This window comes from Vidua chalybeata, chromosome 5 (assembly GCF_026979565.1).
Source record: "Vidua chalybeata isolate OUT-0048 chromosome 5, bVidCha1 merged haplotype, whole genome shotgun sequence".
Classification (NCBI taxonomy): domain Eukaryota; kingdom Metazoa; phylum Chordata; class Aves; order Passeriformes; family Viduidae; genus Vidua; species Vidua chalybeata.
In genome coordinates, this window is record NC_071534.1 from 59,383,884 (window position 1) to 59,400,168 (window position 16,285).

General features: G+C 35.7%; 1 protein-coding gene across 4 annotated transcripts in view; it reads right to left on the reverse strand.

The window, feature by feature from the left end:
• KMT2E (lysine methyltransferase 2E (inactive)) overlaps positions 1 to 16,285 on the reverse strand; it is a 56,928-nt gene that overhangs the window by 12,249 nt on the left and 28,394 nt on the right. For all 4 annotated transcript variants that reach the window (XM_053942676.1, XM_053942673.1, XM_053942674.1 and 1 more), the window contains 10 exons: positions 12,354 to 12,526; positions 11,297 to 11,335; positions 9,484 to 9,696; positions 7,941 to 8,071; positions 6,743 to 6,860; positions 6,483 to 6,592; positions 5,397 to 5,658; positions 3,481 to 3,579; positions 2,566 to 2,730; positions 1,292 to 1,600 (listed from right to left, as the gene is read on the reverse strand). In XM_053942676.1, the coding sequence (XP_053798651.1) occupies positions 1,292 to 1,600; positions 2,566 to 2,730; positions 3,481 to 3,579; positions 5,397 to 5,658; positions 6,483 to 6,592; positions 6,743 to 6,860; positions 7,941 to 8,071; positions 9,484 to 9,696; positions 11,297 to 11,335; positions 12,354 to 12,526 (1,619 nt within the window). The remainder of the gene's footprint in view (positions 1 to 1,291; positions 1,601 to 2,565; positions 2,731 to 3,480; positions 3,580 to 5,396; positions 5,659 to 6,482; positions 6,593 to 6,742; positions 6,861 to 7,940; positions 8,072 to 9,483; positions 9,697 to 11,296; positions 11,336 to 12,353; positions 12,527 to 16,285) is intronic.

Consider the following 16,285-nt stretch of genomic DNA (forward strand, 5'->3'; position numbering starts at 1 on the left):
ACACAATGGTCTAAAAAGGCTAGTCTTTCCTAGCTAGTTCAGTATTTTAAAAATTCATATTTTAAAAAAATATGCCAGTAGATTTTAGTTTCTGTTAACAGATAAACTAATCTCCTGGATTTTACAGTGATTCAAAATTAAGGACATGGAACACTGAATAATAGTAGTATGACATTAAGGCTTTAACACAAATTATCCTAATACATTTTGTCTTTTAAAAATCCATTTTTATTTTATTAATTTTTAAAGCAAGACCTTCTCTACACTTAGGGTACACTGGATGCAATGCAAAGACATTTCACAGATACCTGAAGCCTGAATTTTACTGCACTTTTTTGCTGTTTCAGAGTATTAAGAATATCTTCCTTTCTTTTCTGCTATGCAACAGGCAAGAAAGGAAGAAGTGTTCCCCCTCACAAGAATGTAATAGTGATGCAAAAAGGCAGTGTTACAGAATGACTCAAGTACATTTTGGAAAGAAATAATCTAAATTATGTTTGGGGATTTAAGATAAAAAACCATCTTAAAATTGTTATTTTTCTTTTGACAGAAAGTTTTGACCTATGACTTTCCCCCCACTTTTCCCCCACTGATTAAAATTTTCAGGACTTCTTGTAAATCACACTACAAATACTTTTTAATGCATCCTGCAAAGTTTAAAGCAGAAAGCTGTACTGCTTTAGCTGCACTTGCAGATTTAAGATTTCTTAGTGTCTTTTAATATTGTGCCATTTCATACAACTTTTTTGCAATGCAGGCTAATGGAAAAAAATTTAAAAGCAAAGCATTAAACAGCAAAGAATTTTCCCTCCAGACATGCACATACACATTCAGGGTGTTTAGATCCACTGACTTCAGAACAGATATCTGAGAAGTACTAGGAGTTAGTGAGTTCCTTGGAGGTCCTGCTTGCTATCTGAAGCATACAATGGACAAAAAAGAAAGGCAACTTGTATTTCCTTGGGTTTTTCTTTAAATTTAGCTTTAATTATATTTTGGTTATGTATATTATTTCAATCCATTTAGAAAGCTCATTTAGAAAACATTCTGTTCCAAAATTGCTCTGAAGATGTATTTTGGAAGTGTCTAAAATCCAAACTAACTTCCACCAAATGATGTTACATATATTTTAATGTATTACCAGTGAGTGACTATACACTGGTGATTTTACAATAAATGAGTAAACATTTTAAAAAGACCCCATACATGCAGTTGCACACTGATGAAGCAGCCTATAGTTTTTAAAGTCTCTGTTAAGGTCCATCTTTTCCCCATCCCTCAAGAGACTTACCTTCTTTGTTTTCGGATACTTTGTAGGGCATTTACTAAGTGCTGGAGCTTCTGTTTCAGGAACCATTTCTGTAACAACAGTTTCTGTTTCAGGCTCAGCTACCAGTGCTGCATTCTCAGTTTCGTTATGCTGTGAAGTTACTTCCACATCAGGAGAGGAGGGCTGGATATCTGAACACATGCTGACCGTCCTGTGTCGCCTGCGCTGCTGTCCAATGTGAGTTCTACTCCGGGAGAAGCTTTTTCTCTGTTTAGCTCTATTAACTTTGGCTGGGGTGGGCTTGGTGGCAGTTTCTTCTTTTGCCGGTTCCTGGGACAAGACAGAAGTCAAGAAAACAGATCCCATACAAGTTTAGAGCTACTTATCTTTCTTAGGAAAAAAAAGTCAGTTCCCTCTTATTTTACAGAAGAAAGTCCAAAAAGACTCAATCTCATTTTTGTTGTCAGAACCACAAAAATTCTCTCCTTGAAGGCAAATGACAGGATTTCCCGTAGTTTCCTCCCAATCAATAGTGTTCACACACACCCATCACCAGTCAGATCATGACAGATCTGTGTAAGAACTGACATTGATTCATCCAGAAGCTAGAAATCAACTGCTTATATCATGATGTCTTGCAGACCAATATTCTTTTGGCAATTCATAGTTTACTAGGTGTTTAGATTTGTCACAAAATGTACTTAAGAGAATGCTGACACACATAGCTCAGGGAAACAACCTGGACTGAGAATCATTATATGAATATTTGCAAACTCAGAAGCATCCATTAACAGAGTTAAAAACCATTTACAAAACATTAAGTATCAGCTGCAAGAACTCAGAAAAAACCCAGACTTTAAAAACTCATTTCCTTTAAAGTAACAGAAATATTATAATACTATGTGTTCCTGAAAAACCCAATGAAGAAATAAATTGTTCTCTATTAGTTAGAGAGGGTGACTAAGGACAGTCACCTCCTGTGGCTAAAGTCAACACTGATAAATGCTTCTATCCTGAACTTCAAAGACAGACTGAATTACACAGCTGGTGTGTGTGTGTATGTTTGCATAAATTCATGTAACTGAAATTCTTCATTAAATAATTCTATATGTATCTTACCTGGAAAAAAATCAGGAGCTAATAAAATGCAATGTCAAAGAACATTTTCATTACATATATCTGAGTTCAGAGGAAAAAAGAAAAATTTCATACATCTTAACATGCAGCTCTGCATCCAAACTGACAAAATATGCAATGTTAAAAGCTAGCTTTAAAATAAAGCTCCAGAACACTACCTGAATAAATTCAGCATCATTGAGAATCTGTGCTTCCTTGCATTCTGATTTAACCTCCGTTTTTGCTGTGCTGATTCTTTCCAAAGCCTGTTCTCTTCTTTTTTCTCTTTTTTCTAGTCGGGCAAAAGCTTGCAGGATAGCTTCCATTTTCCGTTCTTCTCTTGTCTGATGGATTTAACAATAATCATGATCAATTTTAGTCAAAATCTTTCATATATAAAAATATGTAATTACTCTCGCTCCTATTTTTTAAGTACTTCTAAACATGTTCAGTATATGTCTGACATGAAGATCAAGTTCAGCAGAAGCTCAGATTAAAGGGACATGTTACAATCACTGCAAATAATAGACTTATGAAGAAAGACTTGCATCCAAACCAGCTGGACAAACAAGAAAATCCTACTCTGAATTTAAGAACTTGCTTCATTTTTTTAATAATTAACAAAAACAAAAAAAAAAGGCAGATTTTAAGATGCTACTTTTATTAACACTGTTCTACCAAAATCCAAAAATGAGGATTTCTGAGACTTTTTATTCAAGTAGGGAATTGAAATACAATAGGGGAAAATCTTGATTCCCAATGCTAGCTATAAAAATGGCCATTACAAATCACAAGCAATAATAAAGCAAATAATGAGATCTAAAACAGGCATTGCAGAAATCATCTAAAGACACTAAAAAATTAAATACAATTGAAGATAAAAGCAGATTTTTGTCAGAATGCAGCAATGAACCCAGATGAACTGCTCTCAAATAAGCAAGCCTTGCATTTTAAGGAAAAGTTCATATAAGGATATGACTTTGCACATGTGCAGATTGTACAAGCCCACAAAAAGGCAGCAATCAGCATGGGAAGAGCAGGTGTCACTAAGCCTTAATGATGCCTTTTAGGCAGCTACTTGCTGCCCAACTTACCATCTTCCTTTTCCTTTCTGCAATCTGCTCCTCCGATTCCATTTCCACTTCATTGCTAACGGGAGTTTTTTCTTCTATATCATCAATAAAATCTGGCTCCTGCAAGATGGAAATTACTGTTTTACAGAAGTTCTACTCCTCTTGCAAATTAGAGTGAACTAAAAGCTAAGACAGCTAACTAAACTAACACAGAACTAAGAATCCTCAGATAATTAGATCAGAAGTAACCAAACCAACAAATCAGGATGAAAAGTGTTCCATCCCCACTCCCTCATCCCACCAAGCAAACAGTAGTATCAGAATTAAACCTTCGAAACAAAAGAAACTTTTGGGCACTAACAGTGGCCACTACTCTAACCACTTTATAATCAGTTAAATAGTTAGGAGCTTTATATTAAACATTCACAAAAAAGTATTACTTTTAGTGAAATAGAATGAATGCCAAAGTAGATGTTATCAATTTCACTGAAGTTTTACTCTGCTCTGAAGTATAGTCAACTGAAGTTACATTTTCCATTTGAATATTCACTACATAATCTAATGATGGTGCCACATCATATGGCAACACAAAAGCTACCTAACTAACAATGGTTTTCTGTTTTGAAAGAAAAAACAAGCATGAAAGCATAACTTTGAAACTAATTAAGTGTTCACTAGTCCTATATGCAATTTTACTTTTACATAAAGGACTAGACAAAGATAGAAAGCTTGTCCTAAAATACATATCTGAACATAGAAACCAGACAATTAGTAGGTTTTTTCCTGGGGTGATATATATGATGCTACCATAAAGAAAGTGTATGGGAAAATGTAAACATACTTTTAACAGCTTTATTCTTCCCACAATTCCTACTCTTCAATTTTGAAAAACAATACAAGTTCTCCTGTGAATGTTCTATATAAGCACTGTATATTACATTAAAAGATCGGGAGAAGATTCCACATACCAGCTATCACTTCTTGAAAACATGACGCAAAACACAAATCAAAAATCACTTTTGATCAAAAATCGCTCTCAAGATGAGAAAGTTGAAATACTACCTCTCTGGAGACCATAATCTGCAAGTCACATGCACACCTCCTGGACTTCCAGGCATTTTTAAGCTATTTATCATCTTAGGAAACCTGGGTGTCAGTATGCTCATTTTTACTTTATTTCCTTCAGTCCTAAAATAATGTTAAAAGAACTAGGAATTGTTCCCTCCCAGAACAACTCCCTTTTCTCTGCCCCTAAATCATCATCAAAAAAAACATCATATAAAAAAAAAAATCATCACCACCACCCTCAAAATGAAAAAATGTAGACACTTACTAAGGTAACAATCTAATAATGTTGAAGAGTTATCTTTAATAGCTGCTCCACAAAATTAGTAATTTATGTCATGGACCCCGCCCAACAGGTCTTTCAAACTGACATATTCAAAAAAAGACTAATTTAAAATTTACTATCACAGTACATCACCAGGTAGCTTTGCCATACTACCCACACATTTAGTTTCAAAACACACTTTCCTCCTCCCAGCTGAATTAAACACAGAGCTGCAGAGCTCCATTACAAATGGAGCTGCAGTCAACACTCAGTATTCTGGGTTGCAGTTCTGTTTTAAGAGCAGGGCTATATACTGCTATACTGAAAATACTTCTGAGTAACACGGGCATACTAACAAAAAGGCACTTCAGGATGGACTGGGAGCTACTGAAACCATGACATGAGGCCTTCACATCAGAGAGTCACAAAGACATTCAGAGGAAAAAGGTCCAACATACCTTTAATTGCAACTGAATATTAAAGAAAACTGAAAATAATATATAAAATTCTAAACAGCTTATCCATCATTCTGACTTCTGATAAATCTCCACATTGTTTTTCAGTGACTAGTTAATTTTTTTATTTCTGAGCATCTCTGTGTCAGTACCTGATTATTGGAAATGGACAGCCTGAGGGGAGAGAGTTTCCTCTGTTTATTATCTGCAATTTTCATTTTGGTGGCTGCTCCTTCACAATCCAATGTGATGTTCTGATTTTGAGTCTCCTTTTCTCTTGTAGCATCTTTCTCTTTCTTTCCTTTTTTCCTTCTAGTTTCATATCCAGTATTGATGTTTTCTGTAGGCTCGGAACGTCTGAGAACTGGACACTCAGGATTTTCTTTGAGGCAAGCACAATCCACTTTGTATTTACTGCAAGTAATTAAATGCAAGAAGGCATATTTGATTAGGTTGTACAGCAATTAAACTCTTCAATACTAAATCACTGATATTTCACATTAAACATCTGCTACAATGCAAACCAACCATGTTAAAATGCAGGTGACTCAAGTTTTCACCACAATATACAACACTACTGTAACTCAAAAACCTTATCTACTGGTTAATGCTTTAGCTCTGCCACAGAGAATTCTCTTAAAATTCAAGGTTAGCATTCTGCTTGAAGGACAAAAGACATCTAAAACCTGAGTATAATTCTAGGTGGAAATACAACCAACACAAAACAAACAGGTGCATGAAGTCAGAGTTAATTTTATATGCAAAGATGGCAGACATGATTTACAGCACGAGCACACCAAACTCAGAGTCACTTTGCACAATTTTAAGCTACACTTGAAATTCAAACTTCTTCAACTGAAACAGGCTGTCAGGTACTAAACACAACTACTGTGTATTTTTAGAAGAAGTATGTCTACAACTCTTAACAGTGCCCAGTACCTGGAGATACTCTGTACCCATGCTGATTACTACACATGCTCTGTGGTCATACACAGTTCAGGTCAAGTAGCAAAGACATTCTGCACAGCACAGCATCCAAGTTGCCTTAAGAGCAGGCCACAGAAATGCAGTAATAAAAATACACAACTCTGCCCATGCACACATTGCTCACTGTAAATACAATGGAGCCTTGTGTTATTAAAACACGCAAGAAAGTAAATGATACAAAACCATTCTGAATTGCAAAGTAACTTAATGAGCATTAGATGTATTTTAGAACAGCATTCTCAAATACTTACCAATTTCCATAATCAAAATCAAATGCTATGGTAATCTCTGCTCCCTTTGGAATGTTATGGATGGAGTAAATATAAAGATGAATTGTTCCATCTTCAATTACATGCCTCACCTATAGTCAAGAGAATGTTATTATATTATCATGAATTACTTACAAGATCTTGTATAAAAATTGTAGGGATTGCTCAAATTATCAGGAATCTCAAGGAAAAGGAGATTGCTAAATAAATAAAACCTAGTTTAACTTTCCAAATGTGCTCACCTCCGCATTTGGTGTACACGAACGCCTGATAAACCGAGCTTCATTTCCAAATGTCCTTGCATCAACACACATTTCTAGCCCATGGAATTTGGAGTAAAACAAAACAAATGGGTATGGCCTGAAAAACACACAAGAAAACCGGGAAATGAATCACTTTTGAAGAAGCTAAACAGTGCTTATTTTCCTTATTGGTCAGCTTTGTAACATCATGATTGGCACAATAGGCCAAATTTGGAGGTTAATCTAAGAATGGCATGTTTGTATTTAAGCTTCATGATTTTAGCAGGTACATTCCCCACATATATTCTCAGAATACCTCAAGATGGAGTTACAGCCCTGTATCATATGCATAGGATCTACATGGAGAACATTAACAGATCAAGCACTAGACATGGAAGGCAAACAGCTAAGTTTTTCAAATTTCTTAAACTTTGTTCATAACAGGCCCCAAAATGAAACTCAGAAATTTATATACCACATAGAATAATTTTTAAAGGAATTAAGACCACCACATCCCTGTCTTAACACCTGCAGCATCACTAGCACCAACCCTCCTGAAGGAAAGGGGCCTCCAAATACTGCGTGAAGTCATGCTTTAAGTTCTGCTATTCCAAGTGCCAAGGAACCAACCCTTCTATCTTCACTGAGCAAAAGCTGGGTGTTCTATCTCCTCCAACAGGCCTTCGGCAAATTCCTGAGTACGTGTGTTGACACAGTTAGTGGCAGCATCAAAACCAATCCACAGGAAGAAGGAAGCAGTCACACACAGCTCAGTAAATTAACTCTGGCAGTAAAACACATGCCCCAAGCTAAGCTGTGCCAAATTTCATTCTCAGCCTCATGAACTTAAAATCCATTTCTCTCACAAAAGATAAAGCCTTTACCATTAATATATTAATTACTTCAGGATGGCAGAACCTGTCTATTTTTTCTGGTTTAAGGTGCACAACTACCCAACTGAGCATGCAGGAATCCTGTAATCAGGGAGGAACAAAAAAGAGAAAACTATCTCCTGAACAAATCTGTAAGGATATCCAGAAGAGAAAGGGACAGAAAAGGTTCCAGCTGTCACTACTTTTAATAAGACAAAGTAAAATACAAGACACCGCTGGTAACTAAGATCCACTTGTACTTGAAGCAACAGTTTGCAAACACCATTTTAACAATTACTTTACTGAAACATTAAGAATGAACAAACCTTTTAAAGAAATATCCATTAGCTTCAAATTGTTCTCTCAGCATGAACTTTCCTCTGTATTCAATAATAAGTGCATCGGGAGGCAAGTCTTTGGCAGCCTTTAAAATTTTCTTGTTTTTTTGCACGTAACTCTGTAAAGACATAGATTCATTTATGAATTTTCACTTTCTACCATTTTTCCATTATTATTAATACCAGACTTTCACAACTATTAAACAATTTTATATGAACTAAAAAAGCCCCTTCTTTTAGTAATTCAACTTCCAGACTGAACTGACCAAACTGTCCTGCTCACCTAGCACTAGTTATCAATTTAGATACAAGCCATGCTTTGGACCTAGCTCTCCAGGACACGGCTGAAAACCAATATACTCATGTTCTTACAATTCAAGCACTATAGCCTTTAGTGCACTTAATTCTCACCACGACTAGGATGCATTGCTGCATTGTTTTGCACAACTCTTTCAAAAAGCTTCAATTCCTTTGAACAGAACAAAAAACAAAACATGCAGACATAAAACAACATTCACAACTCCTTAAAGAAAAAGCAGAACAGGGAACTAACATAATAATTGAAAAAAAAAAAAAAAATCCTGACAGAGTTTCCAAATTCATTTTCATATCTTTAGATGGAAGGATGGCTTTAATTAAAACCAATACATACCCTGGCAATTAGTGAACTCACACCTCTCATAACTGTCATCACCAATGAAAAAGGAAGTAGCCTCTATGTAGGCAAAAGGCTCTGTAAGTAGGGATATTCCTCTAAGGAGGGTGTCCCATATGCCATGATGGTCTTTGAGAAAAAGAAGCAAAGATGCTTCCATTAATCTGCTACCGTAACTACTCCTCAAGATTTCTGCTACAAAATGCTAAGTTTTTTACATGGCTCTGATTTTAAGCCTGTAAGTAACTGGTAAGTTTCTGATAAATAAGGCTAGAAAAAGGCATTGCACAATTTCTTCATAAACTAGAAATTACAGGATCATGAGTTAAAAAAGAGTAAGTATCAGAAACACCACCCATGAACATCCAGAACACTTACCACACCTTAAGAAAAATGTAGGCAATGAATATCTTGATATACATAGTAGGGGAGAAAAATTAATTCTGTTTCAATGGTTCTTTCTACTCTAACCAGGTATCCCTCAGAGAGAAACAGCAGCAAAGTTGACTAAAGCTGACTGTGTGTCAAGAGACTGTCTAAGGGCAACCCAATGTCCAGGGTGAGACTAACACCTTAGCTACTTTTTAGGATAAATGATATGCAAATGTAAACATAACTGGGGTGGTACAGAATGTATAACAATCTGAAAAATATGTTAAAATTCTGATGCTCAAATCTGGTGAGATAAGGAACAGAAAGTGAATGTGAAGTCCCCTTTTATGTGTTTTTTTTCCTGGGAGGTTTTTTGGTTGTTTTTTTTTTTTTTTTTTTTGGGTTTGGTTTGGGGTTTTTTTGTCTGCTTGGGGCTTTTTTAAGGCATCTAATGTCACGGCACAAACACAGCATGCAGTAACACAACAAGGCACAGCTCATTACCTCTACTGGAGGTTTGAAAATCAGATTGCTGCTGCTGACTTCTTTTTTGTCATTTCCATTGCCTAATCTGAGAGCTATTTTTTGTGCCTCCCTCTGGACACCTTCACTGTATTGGTTATTATTTGCTTCTTCATAACGATCCATCCATGCCTTGATTTTAGTTTCCCATCCAAAGTTCGAACTGTCAGTAGGATCAATCTCTGGAGCTGAGCCCTAAAAATTGAAGTAAGTGACCAGATATTAGAAGGCAAGATATAAAAAGAAAAATTCTACAACAAGACACAAAATGAAGGGCAAAGGTATGCCACTGATTAGTGGATTGGGTTTTTTAGCAAGTCTGGTATAAAACTTTGTATTACTTAAAAACATTGAGTTAAATTCAGTCCCATTACATTTGTCCTTTCAAGAATTTTATTACTGAGTAAGTGTTACCCAAGTTCAGGAATACCTTCCCTCCTCAAAAGTGATTCCTGCTCTTAGTGGGATGAGAATGGAGAGTGACATTGTTTCCTCCCACAACTGCACTGCATCACGAAGCTAAGTGCAGGAGTTGGAGGGTCAGATCTCCCTGCCCACTCAACTTTTACGAACATATGCAAATATAGAGAACTCCAGCTTTTATCCTGTAATACACTGACTTGATTTTCCCCTTTCAACTTCAAAGATCATGCTGTATCTTTCCTTCTGCTGCATAACTTACTAAACGTAACTAATTGTACACCTGCTACATTAAGGTTGCGACTCTAATGTTACAGTCTTTACACATAAAATTTTTCTCTCCTTAACTGCTCCTCACTATTCGATTTCTTTCTGCAGTGCTTCAGATCCTTTCACTTTTAAAGAAAGTGCCATTGTACCTCCAGACCTCACAAGCAGCAGCCAGGCTGCAGCCAACCAAAGCTCCTTATGGACAGCAGCAGCCAGCCAACGCTCCCTTTTCTATCCACCTGAGCAGAGACACTATTAAACATTAATAAAACACAAGTAGTTCAGCAATTCAATTTACCTGGTTACATTTCTTTTGTGCATGAAGAAAACCATACACACGAACAGCATTTCAAAGGTGTAATGCTAAGACAACCATGAAAAAACAATGGAACCTTACAAGCACCATATTAAAAAAAACCCACAAAATTAGAGATTTTTCTTCCCCAATTCCATCTTCACTGCTCCCAAGGCTCATATTACACATTTGAGGCATAAATTGCATCCCACTTGTTTTTATATATTCCAAGAATGAATGAACTATGGAAATATCTAGTTCTCACACCATGCACATTTTTATGTCACAGAGAATTTAAAAGACTGCTGTAACATTTAGATCTTACAAAGCAGACATCCCATTATGATTCCCTCAGACTATGCCAGTACCAGTGAATAAAATCCTGCCAGATATATAGGAGTCCCACCAGGTGTAGATGGAGGTTTGACAGAGCACAATCACTAACTTAGCTTTCATTCAATATAGTTATTTCATTATTTCACTGCTAAACAATTATGAAAACCTGGAGCCACTAAATTCAAATGAGGTGTTCACTCAATTTTACTCCCTTGCATAGCACACATGAGCCCCAATTAATCCACTGGCTCTTGGAATAAAAATTTGCACTAATTATTTTAGTTAATTTTGCAGGACAAAGACATAGTGCTCATACCTTAATTTAAAATCAGTGTGATGCATACGTAATATATTAGTTACCAAGAAGAGAGTATTATAGTTCTTAGTGTATAGCCCCAATTATACTCTTGATGTTTATTATTTAAGTAGTGTACAGTTAAGGTCGGAAACAAAACCCAAACAAAATCACATTACCTTTACTCTTGAAGATTTCCTGGATCCTTCTCGAAATGCCTGGAAAAAAAATAAGATATTCATATTCACTGGAGAAAATACAAAATCTCTTAAGGAATTGAAAACCTATTAATGAATTAACAACTTTTCAATTAAACATGAAAGATGAAACCAGACCAAACTATGCTGAAATCTCAAGAAGGTAAGAGGTTACAGCTCACAAAATGTATTTTCAAAACCATTCAGCATTCCTACCTAAGTGTACAGCAATCTGATACCTCTACCTTTCTCTCATGTTACAATTCGATTCTCCAGAATTTCAGAATCCAAGCCAAAATATTCGAAGTAACAGAAGAATAAACAGCAATAGATTTGCATTGAGAATTATTCAATCAAAAGGAAACATTTTACCAAGAACTTCCAAAAAGACATCAATAACTTATTCTGACTTTGAAGTTTTAAAGGGCAAAATTCCCATCCAAGCTAAGGAAATTAACTACGAAAACCACTTCTTTAGGAAGTTCCATGTACTTTACTTCTTCACAAATGTTTTGTCTTCACATATTATACTTCACATATTTATACATCTGTAGCTAAACGGCATAATGTCAGTATTTTTCTACTCTCATTAGTTTAGCAGCTAGCTTTCTGACAGCACACTTCCACATAATTTCTACTCAAATAAATGGAGTCCTATCCGGACAACTGATGGCAAACATTTCTGTACTTAAAACCACCACAAATGAAGACTTCCAAGGAATTTTTCTTCAGGTAACCCAAAGCCTGTTCTGCACCACCTCTAACTATTTCAAATGGTCCAGTAAATGCAATTCCTGTGGTGAGATTCTCCTTAAATTATAAAACTGAACATGCCCAGGCAGGACATATTAACTTGAAATAAGGAGGAGTCATGGGTGTCAGGCAAGCAGGAAGACTATCATTTACTACAGACTAATAGATTTCAAGCTAAAAGCAGGTAGTAAAATAGCCTTATTTTTAATTCAGTGTCTCTTGGTAAGAAATGTCACATAGCTATAATTTATAGCACAAAGTAATAAGAGAAATTACATTCACTTACCTTTTTACATTTTGCTATGTTCTGTTCTTTCTCTCCACTTTTTTTCCTCTTCTTATCATTGACTTTTGTAACTCTTGTAGCAGTTAAAGTAATTGTCGTTGGTGTGTGTTGATAAGCCGTATACAGTTCCACAGGAACCTCATCACCACTCTCTGTTGCACTGGTGTCCCCATCTTTAAAACAGAATATTCTGTAAATAATCAAGTACTGCAGAAAGAACATTCACTAGTTACTCTACATCTGTTTTCAAAACACAAGAATTCATACTGACAAATGCTCCAAGCACTCATATGCAAAATTCACCAACAGTTGCAACAGCATGAAAATGAAGGACCAATGAGAAACTGGTAATTAAGACAGGTTTGTAATGCAAGGTAAAAAAAAGGTATCAGATTAAATGCCATTCTTTGAATGGAATTAACAACCATATTCCATTTTAAGCAAAATTAGAATCAGAACAAAAAAGGTAAAAAAAAAAATCTGTTAACACATTCACTTATATATAGCTTTTACTTGTAATATGGCATTTGGATTCTCTCAGATGACTGTATTCTAGAAGGGATTAAAATTAATGACTGACCAGCATTTCTTGTGAAGCTCTATTAATTAATCACATGTAAGCCATAATCAACTATTACAGCTGCAATTTGCACTGCCAAGTGCCTTTTTCAGGGTTAATATGTCAATTTAGCCAAAAGCCTTTTGTACTCAAAATCCCCTAACAGTAACATTCTGCTACAAAGGAAAAGAGACGATCAGACATAAACTGACAGACACTTTTTCTTTGTGCTGTACTCTCACAGACCTAAAGGCCAAAGCCTGAAATTTAGCATACATCAGCATTTATGTCAGACAAACACATATCCTGACTTGAAACAGGATTACCCTAGTTCTGTCAAGATGAAAGGCTGTGAAGGATGGGGAGGATTGGAAGAGAGATGATGCACACAGATAAGAGACTACTGTTTGCATGTGCACAGTACAGGCTCCTCAGATTTTAGCAGCTTTTCCGAATATTCTGCATTCAGTAAATACACTTCACACTAAGCAAAACTTTCTCATATGGTACAGAAGCAGGCTTTACAGATACTTAATATGAGAGCAGAGAAAACATTCCTTCTGCTCTCAGAAGGATGTTGCTTTAATCAGTGCACTCAGCAGTCCTAATTCTTGAAACCTTCTTTACTAAATAAAGAACTCCAGCTACTGGTTACTCTGGATTTTTCCTGCTCACAACATTCTTTAACAGGATTCTTCTGTGCATAGCAAACAATCCCACTTTACCATCTTGGTTATTCTTTTGAACACCTTATCAGGCACATAATTATACTTCATAAGCTAGGAATTACTGATGTTTTTTGAATTTGTTAACATCTCTGCTGAGAATATTTTCTAAATGAGCATAAAGAGCACACGGAAAGAAGAAATGTCTAATCAAAGAAGAATAAATAGTAGAATAACCAATGCCTGAGAAATAGAAACCCCAGAATACAAACTTAAAATCGTCAGTGTCTGTAGTCCATACAGTAGTGCCTACATAATCATGATATCACAGTCACACACCTCTCCCCCTTGCCCCAAACCCCACAAAACGCTGTCTTCCTTAGGGAAGCAACATTTTTTGCTGTCTACACTGTGCTCTAACTTACTGTAAAGAATAATTACCTCAACTGAACATGTAATTACATGGAGTTGTTTTGAGACACTCCTTTCTAACCTACATAACCTGCTTTCACTTCGGAGAGCCTTGGTGAAGGCACACTAAGGGGAGATTTTGAGTTTGCATGTCAGAAGCAAAGACACAAACTCTCCAAATTTCACAAGTTACAGGCCCAGATTCATTTACCCATAAGCAGCAAGTGATCTTGACAGTGTCAATTTCAAGACCAAAGAGCTTAAAGTAACATCCTTGTTTAAGTTATCTTAAAAAAACCTGAAACGAACCCACCAACCAAACCCAAAACATCCAGTATACAACTGAGTGAGTACTGGCTTAACAAAGGTGCTCACTTCACTAAACCATAGTCGGTAATCCACTGCACGTTAACCTGCACTAGAACTGGACTTTTATACCAGAAAAACAAAATCAATACCATCTCAATACAACCACAGGCCCCAGAACAATGGGCTAAAGACATTGCCAGAAAAAAGGATGATGTGGTTACACATAAAAGCTTAACACATACAATTTTCTATCATGTGCAATGTTCAATTAAAAGCTCTTTTCTTGAAGCAAACCAACCAATCTACTACCTTCTCCCCACTATTAACCTTTGGATGAAACACAGCTAAGCCAGCAACTGTTTAGAAATCTTTACAACAAAAACATTTTACTCTAAAGAATTCTCATATCTAAGTGAAAAGCCCTATATACACAGACTTATTCATCAAAGATTATCCAAATTATGTAGTCTTACCTTTTATCAAACACCTGCAAATTACTAATAATTAAGTTAAAAGTAACACTCTGCTTCTATTGAGTATCTAAAACATTGAAAAGAGCCATTCAAATTGATACCACTTTTGCTTCTCCTACTCGAAATCATCTGTGAAAATTGCCCATTTTACTAATGTCTCACAAAGTTTATGCCCAAAATCACTTAGTCCAACTGAACTGTATAGCAGTCAACATAAAGTACATTCACCCAAGCTAAATGGAAAATAAGAGGCACAAGCACAGACATTCAAGTTGTGTATTATAAATCACAGTAATCAATACTGCACTTTGATCACATTTTAGATTAAAGAGAACCAGAATTTGCCTTTCTTTTTAACTGTTTTGATACCTTTGCTTTACCATTTAGTATTTCCTTTCCTACTGAATTTATATAACAGATTTGGAACACCAATCATCAAGACTGAGGAGAGTTAAACACTAACTTCAAAGGTAAGATCTCATTAGCTCCTCCTAAGATTTTTAATCTCTCTTCCCTTAAGTTTACAGTAAATGATCAGACAGTGTGCCTACAGATCCCAAAAGATTATTTAAATAGCTCTGATCATCAACTTCCCCTATACGTTATGAAAATTCAAGTTCAACCTCACAGTATTATCAGACCAGTCAGTGAACTCATTAACTCCAAATGAGTTATAAATCTACTTGTTCTACTATTGCAATAGAATCAACAAAAATAATTTTAAATTAAAAAAAAATTACAATTTAGATTTGGTTGACCTAGTAGGTCAACTAAAACTGTATAAAATAAGCTTGGTTTTGTTAAAATGAAAACAGACAAAACAAAAAATTACTGTGGTTTTTTAAGTAAGGTACTAACACCTTTAAAGGACTTTAGGCAACTTAGTACCACACAACACCAAGTGTCAACTGCACTAAGAAGCACAGTTGTGCCACACACCCCTCAGACTTTCTGAAGCCATATGAAGTGGGCAGCAAGACCATATCTACATGGTAATTTTAAAAGAAATCTTAATACATACACACATTCCATTACTTCAGAGACATGATCTGGAAGTAAAACATGTTACATTTAGGAGGATGACCTCCTCCCAAGTTATTACTTTTGTAATAGAGTTTGAAAGTACCAGCTGTCAACCAAGAATTCTACCACGCTTTGGTAATGGCCAGACAGAACTCCTGACAAGTTAGGCCAGATGATTTTTGAAATCCTGTGAACAAGTTCAAGAACTACTTGCATAAAACACCCAGACTAAAACGGGTACTTGTACTACATGCTGCCTTGGTTACCAAAGGCAAAAAGCCCTCAAATATAGTTATTACCTATATTGTATTAATTTGGTTTACCAACTTTTCCCATTGCCCAAAAAAATCCAGAGCCATATCAAAACACCCAATCTACATCCAACATACAAGAATTAGGATTTCTTCCTGAAACTTTCTTCCAGAATGGAAGTAGACTTCGAAACTCTCTCTCATTCCAAAAGAAGAAACTTAAAACTTTTCCACCTTATTT